This window comes from Rhagoletis pomonella, unplaced genomic scaffold (genome assembly GCF_013731165.1).
Source record: "Rhagoletis pomonella isolate Grant_MI unplaced genomic scaffold, Rhpom_1.0 Rhpom_scaffold_00002, whole genome shotgun sequence".
Classification (NCBI taxonomy): Eukaryota; Metazoa; Arthropoda; class Insecta; order Diptera; family Tephritidae; genus Rhagoletis; species Rhagoletis pomonella.
In genome coordinates, this window is record NW_023458556.1 from 9,631,801 (window position 1) to 9,655,430 (window position 23,630).

General features: G+C 35.0%; 2 protein-coding genes across 4 annotated transcripts in view; one reads left to right on the forward strand and one right to left on the reverse strand.

Annotated features, from left to right (window-relative positions):
• Positions 1–971: 971 nt before the first annotated feature.
• Positions 972–23,630, reverse strand: part of LOC118733041 (phospholipid-transporting ATPase ID) — a 33,909-nt gene continuing 11,250 nt past the window's right edge. The window contains exons 5-22 of one of the 3 annotated variants that reach the window (XM_036462211.1): positions 22,060–22,503; positions 21,913–21,996; positions 21,264–21,398; positions 20,288–20,536; positions 18,250–19,458; positions 15,058–15,348; positions 13,952–14,125; positions 13,616–13,892; positions 13,407–13,559; positions 12,757–12,901; positions 5,878–6,033; positions 3,814–3,965; positions 3,469–3,692; positions 3,134–3,359; positions 2,965–3,068; positions 2,650–2,898; positions 2,463–2,579; positions 972–1,440 (exon numbers count right to left, since the gene is read on the reverse strand). In XM_036462211.1, the coding sequence (XP_036318104.1) occupies positions 1,138–1,440; positions 2,463–2,579; positions 2,650–2,898; positions 2,965–3,068; positions 3,134–3,359; positions 3,469–3,692; positions 3,814–3,965; positions 5,878–6,033; positions 12,757–12,901; positions 13,407–13,559; positions 13,616–13,892; positions 13,952–14,125; positions 15,058–15,348; positions 18,250–19,458; positions 20,288–20,536; positions 21,264–21,398; positions 21,913–21,996; positions 22,060–22,503 (4,692 nt within the window). In that variant the 3' untranslated portion in view covers positions 972–1,137. Of the gene's footprint in view, positions 1,441–2,462; positions 2,580–2,649; positions 2,899–2,964; positions 3,069–3,133; positions 3,360–3,468; positions 3,693–3,813; positions 3,966–5,877; positions 6,034–12,711; positions 12,902–13,406; positions 13,560–13,615; positions 13,893–13,951; positions 14,126–15,057; positions 15,349–18,249; positions 19,459–20,287; positions 20,537–21,263; positions 21,399–21,912; positions 21,997–22,059; positions 22,504–23,630 lie in introns of all 3 variants that reach the window. The other 2 variants (XM_036462210.1, XM_036462212.1) reach the window with 2 other exon arrangements.
• On the forward strand, positions 8,633–10,148 carry LOC118733042. The gene is made up of 3 exons (XM_036462214.1): positions 8,633–8,884; positions 9,429–9,926; positions 10,027–10,148. Exons 2-3 carry the CDS (start codon positions 9,462–9,464, stop codon positions 10,087–10,089), a joined length of 528 nt encoding a protein of 175 aa, XP_036318107.1. The 5' UTR covers positions 8,633–8,884; positions 9,429–9,461; the 3' UTR covers positions 10,090–10,148.

The following is a 23,630-nucleotide window of genomic DNA, read 5'->3' on the forward strand; positions in this document are numbered from 1 at the left end:
TAGTATAATGAAGTGCAAGTTTCAAGTTGGTGTAAAATCCCGTTGATTTTTGAGAATTCTTTTGGTTGGAGGTGTTCACGTTTTTTCCAATTAATAAAGTAGGTTCGACAATTTTTTTTTATATGGAGGACACTGCGAAGTGAATTTATATGGTGTTCGTTGCATTACCAGCTAGACTGTTATAAAAAAAAATTATAAACATTAAATAAATAAAAAACTAAAAAATTTGGTGAAAATATCGCACTGCTATTATTTTGTGGGCCACTATACATGATCTTTACTTCAACTAAATATCTATAATTTTTTAGAAGAGTTTTATGTTTCATAATGCCCCTAACTGAAGTGACTTTGTAAACATGCACCTCTATTTGTATGCGTATGAACGATTTAAAAAATTAATCAAAATTTCACATTTAAATACCATTAGCTTAAAAGTTTGTTTAACTCAACTAAAGCGGAAAAAAGGAGCGCCAAAAAAATCGAACATTTGTGAATTAGACCGAATTTATCGTTTTTTCTCGGTTAAGCTAAAAAAATATATACGTAGACTAGCTTAAACATACATAAATAAATAGACAACTATTCATAATAATTAATAATAATACATAGTAGTTAGTTCGCGTAAAAGCTAATCACTAAATTTAAAGCTATTATTTTGTGATTTTTGTTCTTCATCAGTATCGGCTCCCAAATTCTTTGTTTTGCTTTCTTCTTCCATTTGCGTATTTAATAAAATTATTAACACTAATTCTATAATCGCCTAATCGTAAAATATTATTTTAATAACCCTATGACTATAAACATATTCGTTAGTTTTGCTTTGATTGTAGATTTTTTTTTTTTTAAGAAATACATACATAATTAATTTCTAACGTTTTAAAAAAAAAACTCCTTTTTTGTTTGATTGCAATAATTCCAAACAGGCATCATTTAGGATTTCACATATTTTCAAGTAAATTATACATACATACTAAGTTTTCGTTTTTGCTTGGGTTTTTTTTGGTTTATTTGTTTTTGGTGGCCTTTATCTAACAGAAAAAGTTGTATGCAATTTGCCAATCACTTAATTTCTGTCGGCTTCTCACATTCTACATACGTATACGCTATACACAAGTACAAACATACATACATATAAACTTAAAGATTAATTGTATCTAAGTCTTGGCAAGGTGCACGTGGGCTTAGGTTATCTTCGCTACGGGTGCTGTTGCTGCCGCCGCCACCTCCAGTCGCGCTGTCCAGGTCGGCATCGTTAAGATAACCCGTCGATGAGTTTTTGTTGCTTCGCGTACTATTATTATTGTTTTGGCCATTCTTGCCTTCATTGCCATCTGTGGTTTGTGGCTGCAGCTTTTTGCTGCCCAATCCCAAAGGGAACGCAAATTCTTGTGGTAATTTACGCATAATTTTACCAGAGGTGATAAGGCGACCAAAGCCCTCCTGCAAAGAAAACAGTTATTGGAATTTAAATATAACGGATACATACATACATACATATTTACAAATGTACATATAGTTATTTTTTTAAAGGTTGAGTGCAGTATTCTGTCGTTAATTGATACCCGCTAAATGGCGTTCCCGCTTCTTTTAACCCAACAAATAATAAATAAAAAAACGATTTTTTTAATAGAGCGTATAATTAAATAGAACTCGTAAATTTGTTTATGCCCCATTACGCGGAGAATACTGTGCATTGATTGGAAGAATGCATGCATGAAAATAAAACACTCTCTGCACGTTGACTTGAAACAAATTATTCGAACAATTTGTTTGAAAAGTGGAAAGTTTTTTATGCTTTCACGAAATAGGAGTATTCCTCCGAAGGTTTTTCCAAAAGTGCAAACGTCTGGCATTACAGGCCTTTGAAAAATGAAAAAGACCTCAAAATACATAACCCTAATGCACATTTTAAGCTAAAACTTTTTCCATGGAATTTCCTCGAAAACCGTTAGTCTTACGAAAAAGGGTGGCTTAATATTTTTTGTAACCAATATCCTAAAGTACAAACTTGGTAATCACAACTTTTTCATAAACGTGACCATAAACTAAATTCTCTCAAAGAACCGTTTTTCACGACACTTGGATCGATGGCGACTTTTGGCAGGCCAATTCAAGGTACGTCATTTTACTCGAAATAAAAATTTCTTTTAACATAATGTAGGTATTTAAACCCACCTGCTTGATCATGATCGTAGAACCATTATTTGCATTAATATACAGTGAAACCTCGATATATTTTTTTTTTGCTGAACACCATGAAAAAATCTCGTTTCTGCGAAAGAGTCCCATTAAAAAGAAAAAAACTAAACCTATGACAATTTTTTTTCTTGAAAATTTAGCACCTTTCTTTGCATTACGCATTTGATATTTTATAAATACAACGAAACTACGGATATAAAGAGGCATTTGTCTAATCCTTCAACTCCATTGTATCGCGGTTTTACTGATTACCTATTCCTTACCTGATGGGCAAATGCATAACCCGAACGTAAAGATCGTCGCGCCTTCCTTGCCGAAGGGGTCCGCATAACCATATTGCTCTGACGTGCGCGTGTTTTCACGCGACATTTAAGACGTATCTGTCGAAAGCAAAAGTTTAAGAGAATATACGAGTGAACTATGTAGTATGAATTATTTCATCAGACTTACCTTATCAGCTAAGCTAGGATGCACATCGATTAGGTAGAATTTGTAGGCTAATACCGGCGCCATTATCATAATTACCGTTATTATCATTGTCGTCCAGAATGTCAGATCTTTCATAGCCATCGCAAGTGAACCGACATAGGGACCGCCGAAGACATAATTATAAAAATAGTCCAACACAAAGAAGCATATCAAACTACCCCAGATGGTAATGTGATTGAATATCGTCCAATATGATGTATATAGCGCTATCTGTACGATTGGAAAAATCAAATATGTGCAATGAAATGATATTTGAAAATAATCTTATAAGTGTACCTGTGCTGTATTGTCGATTATAAGAATAGTGGCAACAACCGCACCTAACGTCATGTGATCGCTGAGAATGAGTCCATCTGGCGAAACGCCATCCTTGTATGTGCCTACAAAACAATATATGTATGCATATAAAATTAAGCAAATAAAAATGGCTAGAAACTTTTCGTACCATATGGTATTAAGAAGAGTATGAGCGAACTGAAGGCACCATGTAGTACACTGTAAACAAATTCACGTGTATTGAACAATTGACTCTTCAGTCCGGGCGTATATAATTTTGGGTACTCCACGCTGTGCTTGTCAGAGACATCTTGTTCGAATACGCCCAACGCTAACACCGGCAGTGAGGTATAGAATAGATTGTAGACTGATATGAACATTGGATCGAACACCGTCTGCATAAGCGCCCATGTGGAAATAATAACAAATTAGGTTAGTACCCAAAAAAAAAATATGTTGTTTCAAAAAGTTGGCTGCTGAATATTGCACGGTTTGATTCCCTACCTGTGCGCTGAAGCCACAGAAAAACGAATACCAGCAGTGGCATAGTGTAAATGCAAAATTCTTATAGAAAAAGTAGCGCAAGAATTTACACATGCGATAATACGACCAGCGTCCATGTACGAGTAGAAGGCGCTCCAAATAGCGAAATTGGGCGATCGAATAATCGCTTGCCAGTACCGCTTGCAAACCCTCCTGGCCAGAGATACCAACGCCTATGTGGGCAGCTGAGTGAAAAAAAATGTTTGATTAAAATAAATACAAATTGAAACTGAAGTTAGCAACTTCTTAAACTTAATGTATACATTTAAAGGAGTAAAGTTAAAGTTTTAAAATTGTGTCTGTTACCTTTGATCATGGACACATCATTGGCACCATCGCCGATTGCCAGAGTTACCGCACTCTTGGCGCGCTTAATTAGTTCCACAACTAGTGCTTTTTGTAGCGGCGTTACTCGACAACATATAACTGCTTTGCATTGTGAAGCGATGTCCAAGAATCTTAAAATGGCAATAGAACAAAAAAAAATTAAAAACAAATATGAACGAGTAATTTTTAGCAAAAAAAAACCGACTTAAAAACAAAAAATATATATATATATATTTCATGATCCAATGATCGGATCTAAACCAGATTAGTATGGGACCGCCTCTGAGACTACCTTTCCGATGCAAAAAGAATTTTCGGTTGACGTGGTCCAAAGTTATGCGGTAACATACATAAAAAAATATATATATTCCGACGAACTGATAACCTCCTCCTTTTTTGGAAGTCGGCTAGGATTTATACTCATCGATCTACAAGAGCAGGTCAATAAGTTCGCGCGTTAAAGCTCAAGGGGTTAAAAATTTAATGCAGATCACTTTTCCCTTCCAATATGCTAAGGCGGCTTGTAGTCCATGGTACTTTTTGAAACGCATGGTCTCCTGCTTCAACTCCAGCTCATAGTAATGAACCCAAGTTCCCTCTACAGTTATAATTTGGCTCATTGGCTTATTCTTGCTATTGCTGCACAGGTTTAAAAACACTAGAAACGCTAACGATTCTGAAGTTGTGTTAGCATTCTCGGCACCTACATAACTATAACTATAACTACTTGTATATAGGTTGAAAACCTAAACCAGTACTGTTATTCTAAGTCAACTTTGATCTCATTAATCTCCTTTTATTTCGACGAGTACTACCGCGTGTGGCCCTATCTCACATCGTTGCTGAAATACAAAAAGCCGTAACTAACTAAAAATCTAAAATTCCTTTTATGCAATACACAATTTTAGTAAATTACGGCTTTTTTGCGTGTCAATGAAAAAATTAGTAATTTTGGTACTTGTTAGCCTAAATAAACGTTTTAAGGCTAATATTGTTCAAATAATTTATTTATTTTTTATTGTACTTCTGCCTGGAACTCCATTTATTTAAATAAATGCAAGGAGAATGCTTTAGTGTTTTTTTTCTGCCGACAGAAGAGAGTGACACTAAAAAACACCTCTTGAACTTTACTCATATAGAGTATTTTTTAATTATTATTACTTTTCATAGTGGTGCCAAATTACAATTCCAACTTCAGTTGTAATACGGCACTCTAAGGCACTAAGTAATCGTTTCGGCATGCTCAAACGAATACATGACATAAAGTCACTAGCTAATAAACATACCACACAATACACTTTTTTGCACGTTCTTTCCCAATTAAATGCTTCTGCGAATATTATGCAGTGAAATATTGTTTAAACACCTATGTATGGTTCAATAATTCGGAAGAATTTTCTTGTGCGTGTACATGGCGTATGAGTGACATTTTTTCCTGCTCACATTTCAATGAAAAAAATCCTTGCGCATTTCTATTGGATTTTTTTGTAACACAAATAAAAAAAAATCGACACAGAATTTGTTGTTTTAAATTTTTTCCCTGTTAAAGTTTAAATTTTGTTATAATTTTTTTATAAAAAAAAACAAAACATCTGGAATGATTATGTATTTTCCCAGAAACTATCAGGCATATCGAGAAATGATTTACATACGGTTGATGGATAATATTGTTAGCTTTCATTTGCCATATTTTGTATTAAGATTATTTATATTACAATATTTATAGTTTTGTAATATATATGTTATTAAGTGGACCCACTTTTTTTTAGCTGAATATCGGTAAATTGCAAATATCTCAAAAACTTAACCATAGAAAAAACAAATTAACTCCATTTTGGGAATCTACATTGGGATTGGATAGGGGCATCCAGTGTGCATTTTTGCTGTAAACCAGTGTAATTTTTTGAAATTTTTTTATTTCACCACACAAAAATATAAACAAATGACGGTTTCAAAATGGAGGTGGAAAGCAATTCATGACGAAGAACATTTATGCAATAGTAGGTATGCATGTGTATATATATTTGACATAAAAGCACTCACTTTGATTCTAACTCCGGCGAGAGGCAGTAAACTAGCGAGTGTCCGTTGACAACAATCGCGAAGCCGGTGTTCTCTTCGATTACTTCATCCGGGTGTAATGTGGTCGCGCCATCAGCACCCTTCTCGATATTGTCATAGAGTTCATTACATTCGGCGCTGCAGTTAAAATTTGAAAAGCAATTCGTTAATATTGAGTCAATTAAGGATGCGCGAAGTTGCATAAATATGTACATATATATATATATAGAAATAAATAAAATAAAAATTAAGAAAATACAAAAAAAATGCATAGATGGCAATTTGTGCAGAAACGGTACAAATGAAGCGATGCTGCAAGTACATATGTATGTATGTATGCAGCTATTTACATTTGATGTTGCTAAAAAATTGTCGTAAAAATGGCTTGCATACATACATACATGCATGCATAGATATCGGCGGTAGACAAGTAAACCCCATTAAAACTAATTATGGCATTATGTACTTAATTAGTTTTTCTTATCAGTGCACGAAAATGATGAATGCAGCGAGGGACACACTCATACACACATACATACATATGCATAATACATACTGACAACATTCACAAACTAAATCAAACATGTTCAACAAAACAATGCAACACACTTTTTTTAACGGATTGTAGTTTTAAAAGGCTCTCAATAAATATTTATTAAATGCAGTACAATACATAGCTACTCCAAATCGCTAATACAAACACGATCGAACGAAACGAAAGCAAATATTAGTGACGTTTTCAACAGGAGCAAAACCAACAGTAACAACATGAATACAAAAGCTCAATGATCGATGTGGGTGAGATGTGAAAACCAAGCAATCAAAAGCTAAATATGCATCCTAATTTGACCTACTTTAATTTATGTACATTGAAGTCTATAGATAGGTATATGTAATATGTATGTATGCGAGAAACGTGTTTAGCAACGACATTTTTAAGTGTACTTTAACGAACGAACAAACAAACAAACAAACAATGCGAATGTGAATAATTACGATTATTAAATGTGTTAAAATATATTTTAATGTACAAAATAAGTATTTACTTTCCGGGCGGAACAAGTACCAATAGAGGGGATCATCCTTGTACAATATAATCAAATGATGTAGAAATTGCACTGTCTTGTTGGCTATTATTATTAGATTCTAATGGCGTGATTTTGTTTTGATTTTTTTTCCAATGTATCGGTTTGTATGTAAGAGTTTGTGTTTGAAGAAGAAAATAGCTTTGTGGACATACTAAGAATTCTTAACTGTGCGCTATAATAAGCTAGTGGTCTTACTGACAAAAAGTAAAATAGATTTAAAAAGCTTTATAAAATACATTTTAAATCTATTTTATTTTTTATGAATTTTGAGTAGATTTTTTAACGAAAAATGCTACAAAATATCGAGTCCTAATCGCCAAAATAACGTAAGCGACATTTTTTTCAAAATTTTCTTTTCGAATATTTAGGCATTTGAAAAAATTGAAATTCTCATGCAGGATTTCTATTGAATTAGTCATAGAAGTGAATTTTAAAATATAGAATTGTAAAAGGAAAATACCAAAAATAAGCAGACCAATTCAATGTATTTTGTAGACGTATACATGTAGAAACATGTATTTTTGAAGTAAAAAAACACAACAGACTTCAATGCTCATATACAAATTAAGGACCGATCCTATGATCAGAACTAAACCAATTTCGTGTGAGACCACCCTTTCCGATAAAAAAGAATCATCGAAAACGTTTCATGTGGTCCAAATACAAATAAAAACAAGTAAGAAAGTCTAAGTTCGGGCGGAGCCGAACATTAAATACCCGACGCAAGTATTAAATATATGTTTTTTCACCCTTCCGAAACCTTCCGCTAGATGGTAAGCCGAGGTGTATCAATTTTGAGTAAATTAGCGTCCTTCAATTTCGAAATATTGAAGTTTCAAGCATTTCTTAAATTTACCGTTATATGAGAATCGGCCGTTATTTTAGTCCGATTTCAATAATTTTCAACGTTTTGCTTACACGTGGCAAGTACAATAACCATACCGAGTTTGGTACAAATTGGTAGAACGGTTACCGATATACTTATATGTGATCATAAGTGGGCGGTGCCACGCCCATTTTCCAAAATTTTACCATAAACGTATTTCTTGGTAAAGAATTGTTGCAAGCATCAATTTTGAATAAATTAGCTTCAATATTTAATGATTTATCGAAAATTTTGTATTTCTCTAAATTACCGTTATATGGGATGTGGGCGTGGTTATTGTCCGATTTTAAAAAGTTTCGGCAGTTTTTTATGCTGTACCAAGGCCAACAACTGTGGCAAGTTTGGAAGAAATTGGTGCAGCGGTTACCAAGATATACACATGTAACCATAAGTGGGCGTGGCTACGCCCATTTTCCAAAAATTTATAATATTCCTCTTTTTCGTCTAAAAATTATTGTAAATATCAATTTTGAGTGAAATATCTTCAGTAGTTACTAAAATATCGCAGTTTTCGTATTTCTGGAAATTACCGTTATATGGGAAGTGGGCGTGGTTAAAGTCCGATTTCGCCCATTTTCAATACCAACCTACCTTGGATTAAGGGAAACCCACATACCAAATTTCGTTGAGATATCTCACTTTTTGCTCGAGTTATCGTGTACACGGGCAGACGGACAGACGGACGGACAGACAGACATGGCTTAATCGATTTCTTTTTTCATCCTGATCATTTATGTATACATTTGTCTACATCTCACAGTGGTCTTGAAACAATGATAGGTATGACTAAAATGCCAACCAAAACTGCTTGCATACCTGTTTTGGAAGGCACCCATACACCATTATGCAGTTGGAATTAAAATCATATCTGCTCCTATGCCTAAAATATTGTCAAATGAAAATTTGGAAAAAATTTAACTGCAATTGTTAGTATTTCTTGTTGAACAGAGTATTCTAAAGTTATCGTTTTGTATATTAGTGTAAAAAAAAACAGATAGTATTTTTCTCGATGATAATTGGGGTGTTCACAGTTCGTTGAAAATTGTGTCTGAAAATGTAGACGTCTACATTTTGAGACATCTTTAGCATCAAACTGTGAGCACCCCTTTCTAGCAGTCGTCGCAAAATCGTCTCAAAACTTTGCTGGTGTTGCCAGACATTTCTTCTTTGCGTGCTTTTTTATATGTCGCCTTTCGATTTTGTTTCTGAAAAATTGTTATTATTTAACTTAATTACCAATTCCTAATATTTGTTATTTCTTTGCATTGATTTGTTTCTTTTCATCAGAAATTGCGCTCAAATTAAATGCAAATACAGAAAACGTGCCCAATAAATAAAAAAAAATGCGATTAGTATTGCCATAATGCAACCCTGCTGCGAGGTTGCAAAATGTAGACGCGTAAAAAACATACCTTTGAGTGTGACAAAATGTAGACGGCGTCGTTTTCCAATTTTGTATGGGAAACAACAACACCACAGATTTTACGGTTAGAAAACGTCTTAAAATGTAGACGTCTACATTTTGAGACACTATTTGGAACGAACTGTGAACACCCCAAATATTTCTGGTGTAAGCTATTTGATTGCACATCATGTCTTCTATAAGTCATCCGCAACATAAGTGTAATCACGAAGAGAACAGATTTAAAGTGTGCGCGCCTTGTGGGAGAAAGATTAAATTCGGATCGTCAAAACCTTCAGAATTTAATATAACCGGAAAATTGGAGTGTCTTATTAAAAAATACGTTAGTGAAAATTTTAGATTGACCAATTCGAAGTTCCCATTAGGCATTTGTGGTACATGTCGTAGGGTTCTCTGTGACCGAGATAAGGATATACCAAATGCAACGCGGCCTCTTCCAAACATGTCTAACTATGAAGATTCGACAAAAGAAACAAGAACAACTTCATGCTCTTGTTATATCTGGCTCACTGCTCGGGCAACCAGCCATCCAAAAGTTATACAAGGGAGAGCACATACCTTAAATGTATTGAGTGAAAAAAACTCCACCAATGGGTTGACTGCTTTGTCAGTTGGGTCAGAATTAAAAAATCATGTAAGTAAACTCGCTAAAGCCTTCCGAAGCACAGAAATGTCGGAAACATTAAAAATTCACGTGCTTCTAAATCATTTGGAACATTGTCTGCATTTTTTAGGCAACGACAGCTTCGGAATGTGGTCGGAGCAAGCTGAAGAATCCATTCATGGCGTATTTTTAAGATTTTGGCTCAATTATAAAGTTAATTCGATTGACGACCCTAAATATATAATCAATTAAAAAAAAACTGTCGTTGAATTTTCATCAAAACACATATGAATTTATATAAAATAATATTTTATATTGACTTTGTAAATTTATAAAATTTATGCAATAAGAATTATTAAAATATGCAATTATGTAATATTATCTCTTGAAGAACTAAGTTAAAATATTTTATGCTTATATAAGAAAGTGTTATAATTATATTATCATAGACCTTCGCGATTATATAACTGGATTTGGAAAGTTCTAGATCAACATTTTATAATATTTTAAGCATAGGAGCAGATGGAATTTTATTTTCAACGAAATTTTGATCTATGATTATGTACAAAGACAGTTATGTAAGCCGTTTTGGTTGGCATTTTAGTCATAGCTATGGTTGCTTCAAGACCACTGTGATCTATCTCGATTCGTTTTGGCTGTTACAAACAACCGTTATGTGAACAAAATTAATATACCCTTGTGCACAAGTGCGCTCGGGTATAAAAATCCGGCGACCTGATAACTTCTCCTTTTTTGAAGTCGGTCAAAAAATCTAAAGTCATCACCTTCAAAAGTAAATTGTTACTCATACGCCCCGTAGTCATATAAAGTACCATGGCATTTGTTAGGTGATATACATACATAGATTTTCAATATGTACCAATTCATGAAATTATTGAATCAGCACCTTATCTCTGAGTACCCCCAACATTGGGCAGGAGTAGACTTCCTTGCATGGAGAAGTTCAAATGCAAGACCTATAGTTGTTAATGGCTTAGGGGCACACAAGTCTTCTACAGCAGGGGCGGTATTGATCGTCAACGTTACCACATTAAAAAATTTGCCCATTTAGTGACTAATAGTAATAATTTTTATTAACTCCAAGCTTTCTTTGTTCTTTCAATTGCTACAGTTTTTTCATCGCTAAACGCATTTTGTTTTAATTCCACTTGGAAAACCTTTCGAACATCTTCAAGATTGATGTGCCTAAAATAAAATAGAACGTTTCGCTTCGTCCGAGTATAAACGCCGTTTCAAAGTGATATGAAGTTTCCAAAATACTTATATGTATGTATATTGGGGAAGTAGAAAGTCATTGCGTTTGTTTGCAACGGTTGGTTTAGTATAGTTTTGGCAGCAATGGGGACATTCACACATACGTTTGTCATAAGTCATTTAATAGCTGATAGTTTAAGCTTCATTAAAAATTGTGATTTGGTTGAGTTTGAGGATTTTACAACCAATTTAAGTTGCAAGAACGGGTAGCCAGCTTGTGAAAAATCGCATAAAGATTTCGGTGAAGAGGACAGTCGCAAAACTAGCTTAAGAAATTCCAAGCTGGTATTTTTAATATCAAAGATGATTCTCCGTCAGGAACGCCACTTTACACGATACGAGAGGCTGCAGGAACATTGAAAATCAGTAAAAGAAAATGTGTTCACTTCCAGCTTAAGAAGTAGCAAGCTCGACATTTGGACTCGACATGGGCTGAACGAAGTTAATAATAGAAAACAATAGATAATAATAATAATAATATTTTGGCGCTCACACATATTTATGTTAGTGTTTTGCTGAGCTTCTCCTACGATTTGTGGCGTGCGCCTTGATGTTGTCACACAAAGTGGAGGGACCTGCAGTTTTACGCTCACTCCGAACGGATATTGTATTTTTTTATGAAAAACTGTTTTTTCATGGCAGAAATGCACTCGGAGGTTTGCCAGTGCCTGTCGAGGGGCGACCGCTATTAGAGAAAAACTTTTTTTATTTTTTGATGTTGGGTTGAACCGGGCTTGAATCCATGGCCTACGGAATGGCAGCGCCCAATGCTAACCACTACAACACCGATGTGAAGTGGTGACGTGATGATTCATCTCAAACGACTTCAAATGCAGAACTTGATCAAAGGAAGGTTATGCTCTATGAGTGGTAGAATTGGAGGAGCTTCAATACGAAATCGAAAGATCAATTGGGATGAATAGTGTCGTTAATTGGACTTTTGAAAGAATCTGTCATATAGAAATATCTTGAGCTTTTAAATCGTAAAGGAGTTGCGTTCCATCACAAACACATCAAAAATGATTGCAGTTCAGCTAGGATGTAAAGCCACACCCTGCCTGCTCGCCTGACCTTGTGACCTAGTATGTCTATTAGTTTCGCACTCTTCAAAACCCGCTGTGTCAAATTCCTAGGAGTTTTGTAATACATATTACTTTTAAATCAGTGAAGCACGAAGTAATCATAATTAACCAATAAAACATATTCTAGCTTTAAAAATTGCTACTCAAACGAAATATACCCAAGAATACGGATTATTTACGTATGCATATTTCAGTGAGATTCCGTGAAATTCGAATTAAAAATGAAAAATTAAGATAAGTTGAAATTAAAATTAAAATTAAGTACTTCGGTACGAAAAGTCAGATGCTAAATAATAATAAAATAATACTTATAAAAAATATCTAAAAAAAGTAGTTCCTCCAAACCAAAAAACTAAAGGGAATAATAACAAGAGAGTAGCAGCAAGAGAGAGAGAGAGAGAGGAGATTTGTGTTTCTTTTGTGTAAAAGTGCGGCGTTTGTTTTGGAGTTCCCTCTACCTGTCCGGTTCGCCCTTATTATGCTTAATTTTGTCATCATCCCACCTAAAGGTAACAACAGATATCGCTGGCGCCGGCGGTGGTGTGGCCTGCGTACGAAAACCAGTTCCATACGTCACAGATGTGCTATTACGATCGGCATTATTCGAACCATTTAAATTGAGATTCAGATTAACATTCGGCTCGAGCGCTGTAAGTGTAAGAATTTATGTTTGTTTAATGAAATTATATACGTACATACTGTTACTCCCAAAATTGAGCGCACACCTCTATTTTTGTTAATATTCGCAATGTTTTACATGCTAAAAATTGTTTGTTAATTTTTTATTAAAATATGGCGTATATTTTAGCAAACTCCATTTAAATCCAAGAATGATACTGTGTACAAAAATTAAGAAAAATCGCGAAATTTTTAATACGAATTTCCAAAAAGAATTCAGGTATGCAGTTTTATAGCCCATTAAATAATGTGCAAATTTCAAGTGTCTAAAAATTCGCGTTGATTTTTGAGAATTTTTTTTCTGGCTGTCCTATGCATTTTTTTCATATAAAAATTTTCAGAATTTTTTTTTTATATATATATAGAATTGTATTTAGCATGTAAAACTTTGCGAATATTAACAAAAAAAACCGTACGCTCAATTTTGGGAGTAACAGTATATCTATGTAGGTATGTATGTAGTTCAGTCACTTACGCGTAGGTCTAAAACGATTGACAATTCGCACCGATTCACGGAATTGGCGCAACTGCTTGTCGACCTCCTCTAGTGAACTGCCATCCACAATGAACACATCAGCCAATTCATCGGTTAATAATTGACACGAATATCCAATATTTATAGCAGTTTCTAAAAATCGCATTCATAAAGAGAATCGCAAACTGATAAACATGACTTCTGCTTACCTTGTTTATCGCCAGTTAGTACCCAAATTTTCAAGCCAGCCATTTGTAGATTGGCTATCGTCTGTGGTACACCATCCTGTAGTTTGTCTTCGATCGCCGTCACACCGACGAGTATCAATTCACTTTCGATCTCCTCATACATGGCATTCAGTTTCTCTTCGCGAGCGTCTAATGAAACAGCTGCTATTTGTTGGCGTTGTAACCAATCCATATAATAATCTGCGTCAAGTCGTCGTTCGGCAAGTACCAGTGTCCTTAAACCTTCGCCAGCGAATTTCTGCAGAGCAATTTTTTGGTCGTAAATATTAGTTGAGCATAATTAAATTTTCAGCTTACATTCAAATGATCCTGAGTACGCGCCTTAATATCACTTTGACTAGTGCTTAACCTATCGTAAATCACATTATCAGCACCTTTGCAGTACAGTATAATATCATCGCCCCGCCTCAATATCACCGACATACGTTTGCGTACATTATTAAAGTCTAGAATGTTGAGAAGTTCATACTCCTGTAAATAAAAGAGAACAAAAAAAAAGTAATTAAATTTTACACTGTTAGAAAAAAATACGTTTATGGGTCAATCATTTCAAATCGACCAATCGTTTGAACCAACTATTTTTGATTTGGATGAATTTTGGTCAAAACTTTTTTTTTATCTTATAAATACCAAGTTCTACCAAACAAAAAATAAAAAATATTTTTTTTTGAAAGTTCAATATTTCACAATTTCCCGGGTTTTTAAGTAATTTTCTGAATATTTTTAAAACTATTGTACATAGTTATAAAAATGCTTCTGGTATCATTTTAACGGTGACATTCGAAGCTGTATAAAAATACTAAAAAAATCCAAAAATAAAAAAAAAATCAGACTTTTAAAATTAAAAAAATCGTAAAAGACAAAACTTATAATAGCTTTCTTTATACAATACCTCTAACTGATCTTAATTAAAATCGAAACTTTCAAGCTGTTTTTTAACAAAGAAATTTTTTAACTTAAAAAAAAAATTTCAAATTGCAAATTAAAAATAAATTTAAATTGTTTAGCACAACTTTAATTAGAGTAAAAAAAAAAAAAATTTTCAAAGTCCAAAATTCAAATCATTAAAAGAAAACCGCATGAAAATTTCAGAATCTTTTAAGATCAATTAGAGGTAGTGAATAAAAAAAAAGTGTTAAAGTTATTTATATATATATATATTCTCTTTATAACACCTTTAAAACCAGACCAGAACCATTTTTGTAGCTCTAATAGTTTTTGGGATACTCAAAAAAAAACTCGCAAAATCCCTGTAATTAAAAAAAAAAACGTAAAAATTTTTTTGTTTCGCAGAACTTTGTTATGTGATAAAAATTCATCCAAATCAAAAATGTCCGATTCCAAACTTTGGTCGATTTGACATGGATTGACCCTTATCTATTTACATGTGTACAAGTACATACCTCTCGACTACCCATCACTTCTATCGTTATACTATTTGGCGTTCGTGAGCGGAAAACGAAGCCGAAGTTTCGTGCTGCTGACACCAGCGCAGCCTCGTCTGGACTTTGCGCCTGATACTCGAGTCGTCCCTCCACATACTCCGGCATTACGGTGTGACACAGCGCAAGTAGGCGAAAGAAATTTTGGGTGTGCTCTTCGTCAGAGCGCACTGCATCCAGCAGGGTCTTGTCGTACCAGCGGAAGTCGGGTTCGAATTCGGGATTCGCCGAAAAGTCCACCGGTTCGAGAGCCTTAAAAAATATTTAATATTTTGAGTTAAGTTTTTTGTATGTCTCTGCTAAGAAATGCGCAAATCTAGTTATGTACAACGGTTTGTATGTATTTATATGGATAAAGCGTGGCAAGTTGCTCGGGTTTTGAATTCATTTTATTTAATAAATTGATTTATGAACTAAAGTATAAGTACATGTACATATGTATGTATGTATGTACATAAGTGGTTGTAGTTATAATAAGCCTTGGAGCGTTTCTTGGAGTATTAAAGCAATTATTATTTATTTCTATATGTATTTGTATTTGTTAGTGACAATGAAAGCTGCGGCATGCAATTGTAGCTCAGACATCATAAGTAAATCGAACCGACCGTAGATGGAAAGGAGAAACTTTAAGTAGCACACATTAGTTCGCCGCTAGAAGCTCACTGAGGCATGAAAGGTTAATAATGTTAATTATAATAAATACATTTATATTTTTTTTATTTTATATAACGCATGCAAAAAAGTAGCACACCAAAAAAAGTCATATGAGTGTTAGTAGTCAGGATTTGATGTGACACAGCTTTCCAATGCAACTTTGAAAATAATTTGAATTTGTATGTGGAGTCTCCTCCCCACTCCAGGCGGCGTTAGAGACTCTTCTATCTATTCCAACCAGAGACATAAATGTTAAATGCCCTGCAACTGAGAGTGGCTAAAGGATTAGGGCGTCTAAAATTCTACCTTTAACAGAGAGGCTTAGATCACGTTGATCGTCTTTGAAATTTTACACAGAAGAAGCGGGTAGTCCTAACCCGTTTCAGAGAACGACGGGAGTACAAAATACACTGACTTCCATATTTCTAGATTGCTGTAATATTATTAGGATGATACCTATGCAAACTTTGTAAGGATACTGGACGTTTTCCCTTGAAGTACCACTTTGTTATACACAGTTAGGCTGCGATCAAGGTGCTACTACTCAACCTGAGTTACGGAATATTGAAAATTCCCACAATCCAATAGACAAGGCATATTCACTCTCTGCTGAGCCCCACTGCAGCGTGGTGGTGTTTTGAGAAATGAGGAAGCGAACGAGTGCTTGAGACCTAGACCAGGCATACAATAAAATCCTCTCGGCGATTCAGAGTAGAGATGAGTAAAACACTTGACTTTCCAAACCTTAATATTTGAGTTCACCAAAACACAGTCATGGAATGAGGCAACATTTATTGTATGGGCTTGAATCAGAAAGCGCTTCAGAAATCTTTTGAGGACGTTGACAGCTAAAGCATTCCCAATGAGCTAGAGTCTTGAAACGTCAAACTTAGCTCAGAACCCGATGACAATGGATATGAAAGAGGTATTAATCCGCTAGGTTGCGCTGGAGTCGAGATATTTCAATAACCCATATTTATAAGCCGATTTGGTTCATATTTGGAAAGTATAACTCCACAAAAAATTTAGCCGGTAGGTGGCGCGTATGTCGAAATATTTCGGAACTCTGCATCTATGGCCTAATTTAGTTTATATTTATAATACATATATGTTATTTACATTGAAGGGAATTTTGCAGATAGCGCAAGAGTGGAGATATTTGGTAAGCCCGTTTTTATGGTCCGATTCGTTTCATATTTAGAAAGCTTGTTTTAAAAATATTTTTTACTAATAACCTATTTAATATTCATATCATGAGTTAAAAACCGTTTCACATCAAAGAAAAATTTTACCTTACCGAAGCCAGAAATGTTTCACACTAGCTTCAAACTAGAGATGTGCGATTGATCAGTGAATTGAACAAGCTGATTAATCGAAACCTGATTAGTTCATTAACGAAATAGCAATAATATTTCACTAATCAAAATGATTAATTTCGCAGTTAATTCCATTTTGATTAATCAGAAACCTGAATAATTGCTGTTATATTTTAATTACATACGAGTAGTAACGATGTGCATTTTATTTCATAGCCAAAGCCACAATTTTATATGCAGATTTATAATTTTAGGTTATTAGCACTAAGAATAATGAGTGGAGAACCTCTACCATTTGTTTGACATTGTGTGGAAGAAGAAAGTTACATTTGGGCAATTCGTCGGCAGCCAGTTCGAAAACGCCCTATCTCAGAAAACTTTTCAAGAATGCCATGTTTCAGAATTTGGTTCAAAAACGCCCTATCTAAGCACATTTTCAATACACTCGCATTTGAGATGGGTTGTTTTTGAACCGAATTTGGAAATAGGGCGTTCTTCACCAAAATTTTGAGATAGGGTGTTTTTATAAATAAAATTCTGAAATAGGGCGTTTTTCAAAAAAAATTTTAAGTAGGGCGTTCTTGAAAAGTTTTCTGAAATAGGACGTTTTCGAACCGGCTGCCGAGATAGATCGATCTTCCACTCAGTCGTCAAGTTCATCTAAACGCAAATGCCCGTAACCACGTAAACCCCGAGGACTTATTTGATTACGAGGCATTTAAGCGTTTATATACCCTGAATGTATTCTAATATTTAACCATTTTCTTTTGCTTTAAGAGCAAACTCAAAAAAGAAATGAGAAAAGTTACTCAGATTTCAATTAATTTTTTTAGAGTAAACCTGATAAACCAATTTTTTCAGTTAATCAGGATTATAATTAATTAAAAAAAAATATTTTGAATAATATTTGATTAATAATCGATTAATCACACATCTCTGCTTTTAAAGGTTTGTAGGAAGAACTTGAGTCATATTCAACTATAAAAATAGGCACAGTTTTAAGCTTTTAAACAGGGTGGAGGGGTGCGTGAAGCAATCAAGCGGCAAAACAAAGCAAACAAAAAACGTATTTAGCGTCATAGTACTAAATATATGCAGCTTAGGATTTCGACTGCGCGAGCGTACACATTTCTATTTTGAGCGTACAAATTACAGTTAGCCGAGTACAAAATCACATGCATACGTGCACTTTTTGGTGAGACGAACTCCAGCCGGTGTCATAGAAATTAAATACATTATCGGTATTGGTGGCGGTTACTGTGGTGGTGCTGTTGTTGATGCGTACGTTTTTGGTGTGATTTTTATTAGTGCATTTTTTTGTACAATTTTCGCATGTTTGCTTAAGCATTTTTTTCGATTGCGATTTCAAGTTGGATTTCAATTTTGATTTTGCGCTTCCTTTCGATTGCTCTGCTGACTGCAACTCCTGGCTACGGCAAGCGCAACATGACATACAGTGCTTTTTGCAGCATGTTTTGCCAATTGTATCTGGTGTTAGCGATTTTGTTAGGCTTTTGTTCTTGGTTTTTTGGTTTGGTGTCTTTTGTGTGCCACTTTCCGCGTTGGTGGTGTGAGATTGTTGCTGTTGCTGCGTACCCAAAAGTACCATCGTCTGTGATAATGTATCTGAGTGCATTGTTGTTGTGATTTTCGATAGTGACGATAAGGAAGATGACGATAGTGCTGATGGCGATGGTGTTACTGATGTCAATGAGGGTGTAGTTGCAGGTGTTGATGTGGATGTTACTGATGATTTCCTCATCGCCATCGCCATCGTCAATGATGATGGCAGCATTGTTGTAATGTCAGGCGATTGTGGCGGCGTGGTGCTCGTGCAGGCTTTTGCTAAGGGTGTAGTAGTTGTGCTAGATGTGTTGTTGTTGTCAAATGACATTATCAGTGCCCTATACGGTGTTGGTGGTGTGGAATCACCGAATGTCATTACTTTATCGCTCGCATTGGATCGCGTCGACAATTGACGTCGCATACGACGGGTCGGTGACAGCGATGTTGAACGTTGGCGCCAAGTTACTCGCTGCGCTTTAGCTTCCGTAGGCGTTGAGCTGCCAATGGAACTATCTTCATATTGAGCTTGATGCCTGCTGGACGCCGAAATATGGGGCGCGTATTCTTGCGTAGGACTGTTGGCCAAATCAGTCTGAACAGTTACAGTACCAGTCATGGGCAATAAAGCGTCTTGTGTGGTTGTCAAATTCGCTGTTGCAATGGTAACGTCTGCAGCGCCACCTTCTTCGGGACTAGAAACCATAATTGTGCTCTTCTTCGGATGTACCTCCGCGGTGTGCAATAGTATTGTTGGTGCCGGTGTGCTTTTATTGGCGCTATTGCTGCCGCTCACATTAAAGTTGCTATTCTGTACATATTTTTGCTTCTACAACAAGGAATATGTTTTAAGGATTTTCTTTTACTAAAAACTAAATGTAAAAAATTGTTAAGAAAAACAAAAATAGCTGTCAAAAATAGTGGACAAAGACTGAACAGCTGAAGTATTGTGAAGTGAAGTGAAAAGTGCTCAAAGGATGCAAAAACAAACTCAATTGGCTTGGCCACAATTGTGCATGAGTGTGAGTGTCGGTGCTCGAAGGAGTGCAAAGATAAAATGCGCCAATGTCACAAAATTTCTACTCAAATTCAATTATACTCCAATTTCGGTTGCAAATTTGTGCGAAACACGCGACATTGCAATATTTACAAAGAGGTCCAATAAAAGCTCTTTTTTTGATTTGCTCAATTCCTCGCCTGAAATTTCCATATCATATTTCCAATGTACATATGTACATATGTGTGTATAAGGATGCATACATACATATGCAGTTATTATTGAAAAATAAGCTGTTAGTTAAATTATATTTGATTATTCTCCTTTGTTTGTGATTTAAACCACATGCAATAGCCCCTACTACTGCCAATAATATGTATGTATGTATGTATGTGTGCATGTAGTAAGTACGTAAGTATTTGTGCCAAGAAATCGCTGCAATGTTTGAAATTGCTTTAAAGCTTTAACTGCAGTTAGAGAGAATAAAGTGTATACATAATTAGTCATGTCCTAAATAAATAGTTGATATGCGTTTTAGCCTCGAACAAAAAAACATCATCAGCACACTTTGTTTAAAATTTGTTAATAATTTGTTAAGGACATTTAGCTCCTCTCAATATCAAATGCAAATTGTTTGATTCTTCTTAAATTAAAAACTTACATCTGTAACTTCGATAACTTCGCCCGTACGCAGGTCGAATACATCACCGTAGGTGCGCCCATTAATACTGCATTTATTGAAGGTCATTATATTTTGTGTTAGTGTACCGGTTTTATCCGAAAATATATATTGTATTTGTCCCAACTCCTCGTTGAGTGTGGTGGTACGTGCTTTGGCATGAGTTTTCGAAGGTTCATAGTACATTTCCTCATCCCAATTGATTAGAAATGATTGGGCGAAACGTATAACCTGCATGTGAAAAATATTAGTAAATTCAGTCAGCAATGATAATTAAGTATACAGCGTCACATATTGAGGCTTATGACTAAAAAAAAATAAACAATTGCCTTTTCTTAAAATTTCAGACCTTCTACTTCTTTCAAAAAATGTTGCCCTTCCTCGGTGCAAAATGCGTTTGACGTAACACCCTGTAAAACGGCATGTTTTTGCCTTCTTGTCCTTTATTCGTACATATTCGTATTCCCCTTCGTGTTCGTGTACGTATACGAGTTCGTCTCCGTATTCGTCTTTGATTAGGCTTCGTATTAATTCTTAACACAACGCAAATTCGAAGTCATTTGGTAATGTCTTCGTTGCTTATGGAAACAAAGCAGAAGTTTTGAATCGACAATGGGCCGAAGGGAGGAAGGAGGTAAGTTTCCCACCAACGGTATCGTATGATAAAAAAGAAATTACCAACATGGCATGGAGGAATGTTTTCCTTTTCTAGAGGATTGCAAATTAACAACTAACTACATATAGACAAATGCGCGAATTGGCGCGGCTATGGCCAAAGTACAGAAGCTGGCGCGCATTTTCTTTCTAACCTTAAAAAAATCCACCATTGAATATGAAAGAAAAGACAATTTTTGAATTCTGACTTCACTCAATAACCAAAAATCTATAAGTATAGTATTGTGGGACTGTGTCATGTTCTTAGAATGGCTTTAATATTTTTTTTCTAACTCTTACTTACCTCTACTGAAACGTAGAGAGATATTGGCACAACAGTATTTAAGACGATTGCATAGGAAAAGAACACCAACAGGCCGATAACGGTGGAACCCTGCGCAACATTTTTTGGTATGATATTTTCCCACGGTAAGTACACCTGTTAAAATAAAGAAAGAAAAATAAAAAAGCACGTATAAATATTAGGGTGTATCACTACCCATACAAAAAAAAAAAATCGGTACAGTTTTTCCATCGGAATTATAAAATTTATTATATTCTAAGACTTCCGCCAAAATACTTCGGAAAAATATTAATATTTACTTGAGCTGGACGGATTTGAAAATAACCCCAAAATTCGAGTGTTCGTAAATAAAATTGGTTTTAATAATATTTTTCCCGCAAAATCTGCATTCAAATGTTTAAAGATTGTATCGACTGTATCAAAATAATGGGATTTTTGTCCGAAGTCTTAAACTATGTATAATAAATTTTATAATTCCGGTGGAAACCGCTATTTTTTTGGCGAGGCACCCTAATAAACATACATAAGATAACTAAGATAAATTGTGAGACATTTAAATAATTTTAAAAAATTTTAGAATGAATATTGGGAGAGGTTCGTGATTGCTTGATGGAACAATGAATAAGTTAATCTAAAACAGTTAATTTACCTGAAAATGCTGTCCAATAAAGCTTTCCCAAATGGCACAGGCCAGCGTAAAAAACGCGCATATGGAAAGTAGAAAAAGTACAATCTAAAAAAGGATAATATTCACATATAAGTATATTCATATGTACATATCCCATTCTCAACTAACCCCAATTATAATAAAATTTAACAGTCTATCAACGCCGGTGCTTTTGAATTGCGTTTTGCCTGAATTCTGCATGAGTTTGGTGTCTTTGCCCGCAAATATAACAACTCCATAGCACCACTGCGTATTGCGTAGTACACAGCCTCTAAGTAGGATTTTCTCATTATCCAGCGCATATCTTTGGTTCCGCCATATAAGTGTACCCTCGAATTTGTTAAGTAGATTATTTGGCCGCTCGCATATAATTTCACCATTGAAATTCCACAAAAGATCATGTCGCTGGCCAAGCTCTGTGATCTCAGGCAGGCATTGCTTACATTTCAAATTTGTTTCACCATCCAATTCGGCTGTTTCGATGAAACACAGACCATTCGGTTCGGATGTGGTCAGCAAGAGGATGTCGGCAGCCACAAATTGATTGTTCTCCAAACGTATCACATCGCCAACCTGTCGGTTAGTAAATAGGAAGAAATATATAAAAATGCATTTTCAGGCATCATAGAATTTGTTGTCTGTATGTATTTACATACAGTTGCGTGCAGCTAATTAAAAAACTACGCTGAGACAAAAACACAAACAGGTCGATGTTTGAATATGTATGTATTCGAAGAATTGTAGTAAAAAAATTACTTTCTGGCCGTTTCGTATATTATCTATTTCGTATTTCATATAATCCACAGGGGTGCGTCGTTGTTAATTAGCTGCACGCAACCCTACATACGTATGTATGAATGCGCGTTCGCAGGCAGTACATAGATGTGTACATGTGTGTATGTACATTAGGGTGGTCCTTAAATGTAGGAAGCAAATTTTTACATTAGATTTCCTAATTCTCAACCCCTACGTCGATGCTACTATAGTCGAAGAAATCACATATACATTTTAGTCCCGAATGGAGACGGTTAAGTCGAGTCGCACATCGGGCAAAGTTCGAATTCCTCTATGGAGACTGAAAAAATTAAAATTAATTTATTTTTTATCTTATACCCATAGTCGATATTACCATAGTCGATTGAAGTCGGTTAGGGCGAGTTGCACAGCGGGCAAAGTTCAGATTACCATATGAAGACGTATTAACCGACTCCAATTTATATGTGATATCCTCGACTGTAGTAAAAGTATCGATTTTAGGTATTAAAAGAAAAAAAAAAAATATTTTTTTAATTTTTTGAGTCCATAGAGGCCGCTGGCCGCTGACCCCTTTTCGACACGGGACCAAAATTTATATGTGATATCTTTGATTAAGGTAGTATCGATTTTGGGTATTAGATGAAAAAAAAATTTCATTTTATTTTTTTGAGTCTATATAGAGGCATCTGCATTTTGCACCCTGTGCGACACGCCTTAACCGTCTCCAATTGGTACCAAAATTTATATGTGATATCTGTGACCGTGGCATTAGCGATAGAGGGGGGAGACTGAAAAAAATCCTCCCTTTTGTTTTAAGGACCACCCTAATGTGCACATATATGTGGCATTCCCTTCAACGGGAGGCTACCTTTCCACTTAATTTTTATTCAAATAGGTACAGTGAGTGTTAGTGAAAATCGTACAATAAATTTTTCCCAGTTTAT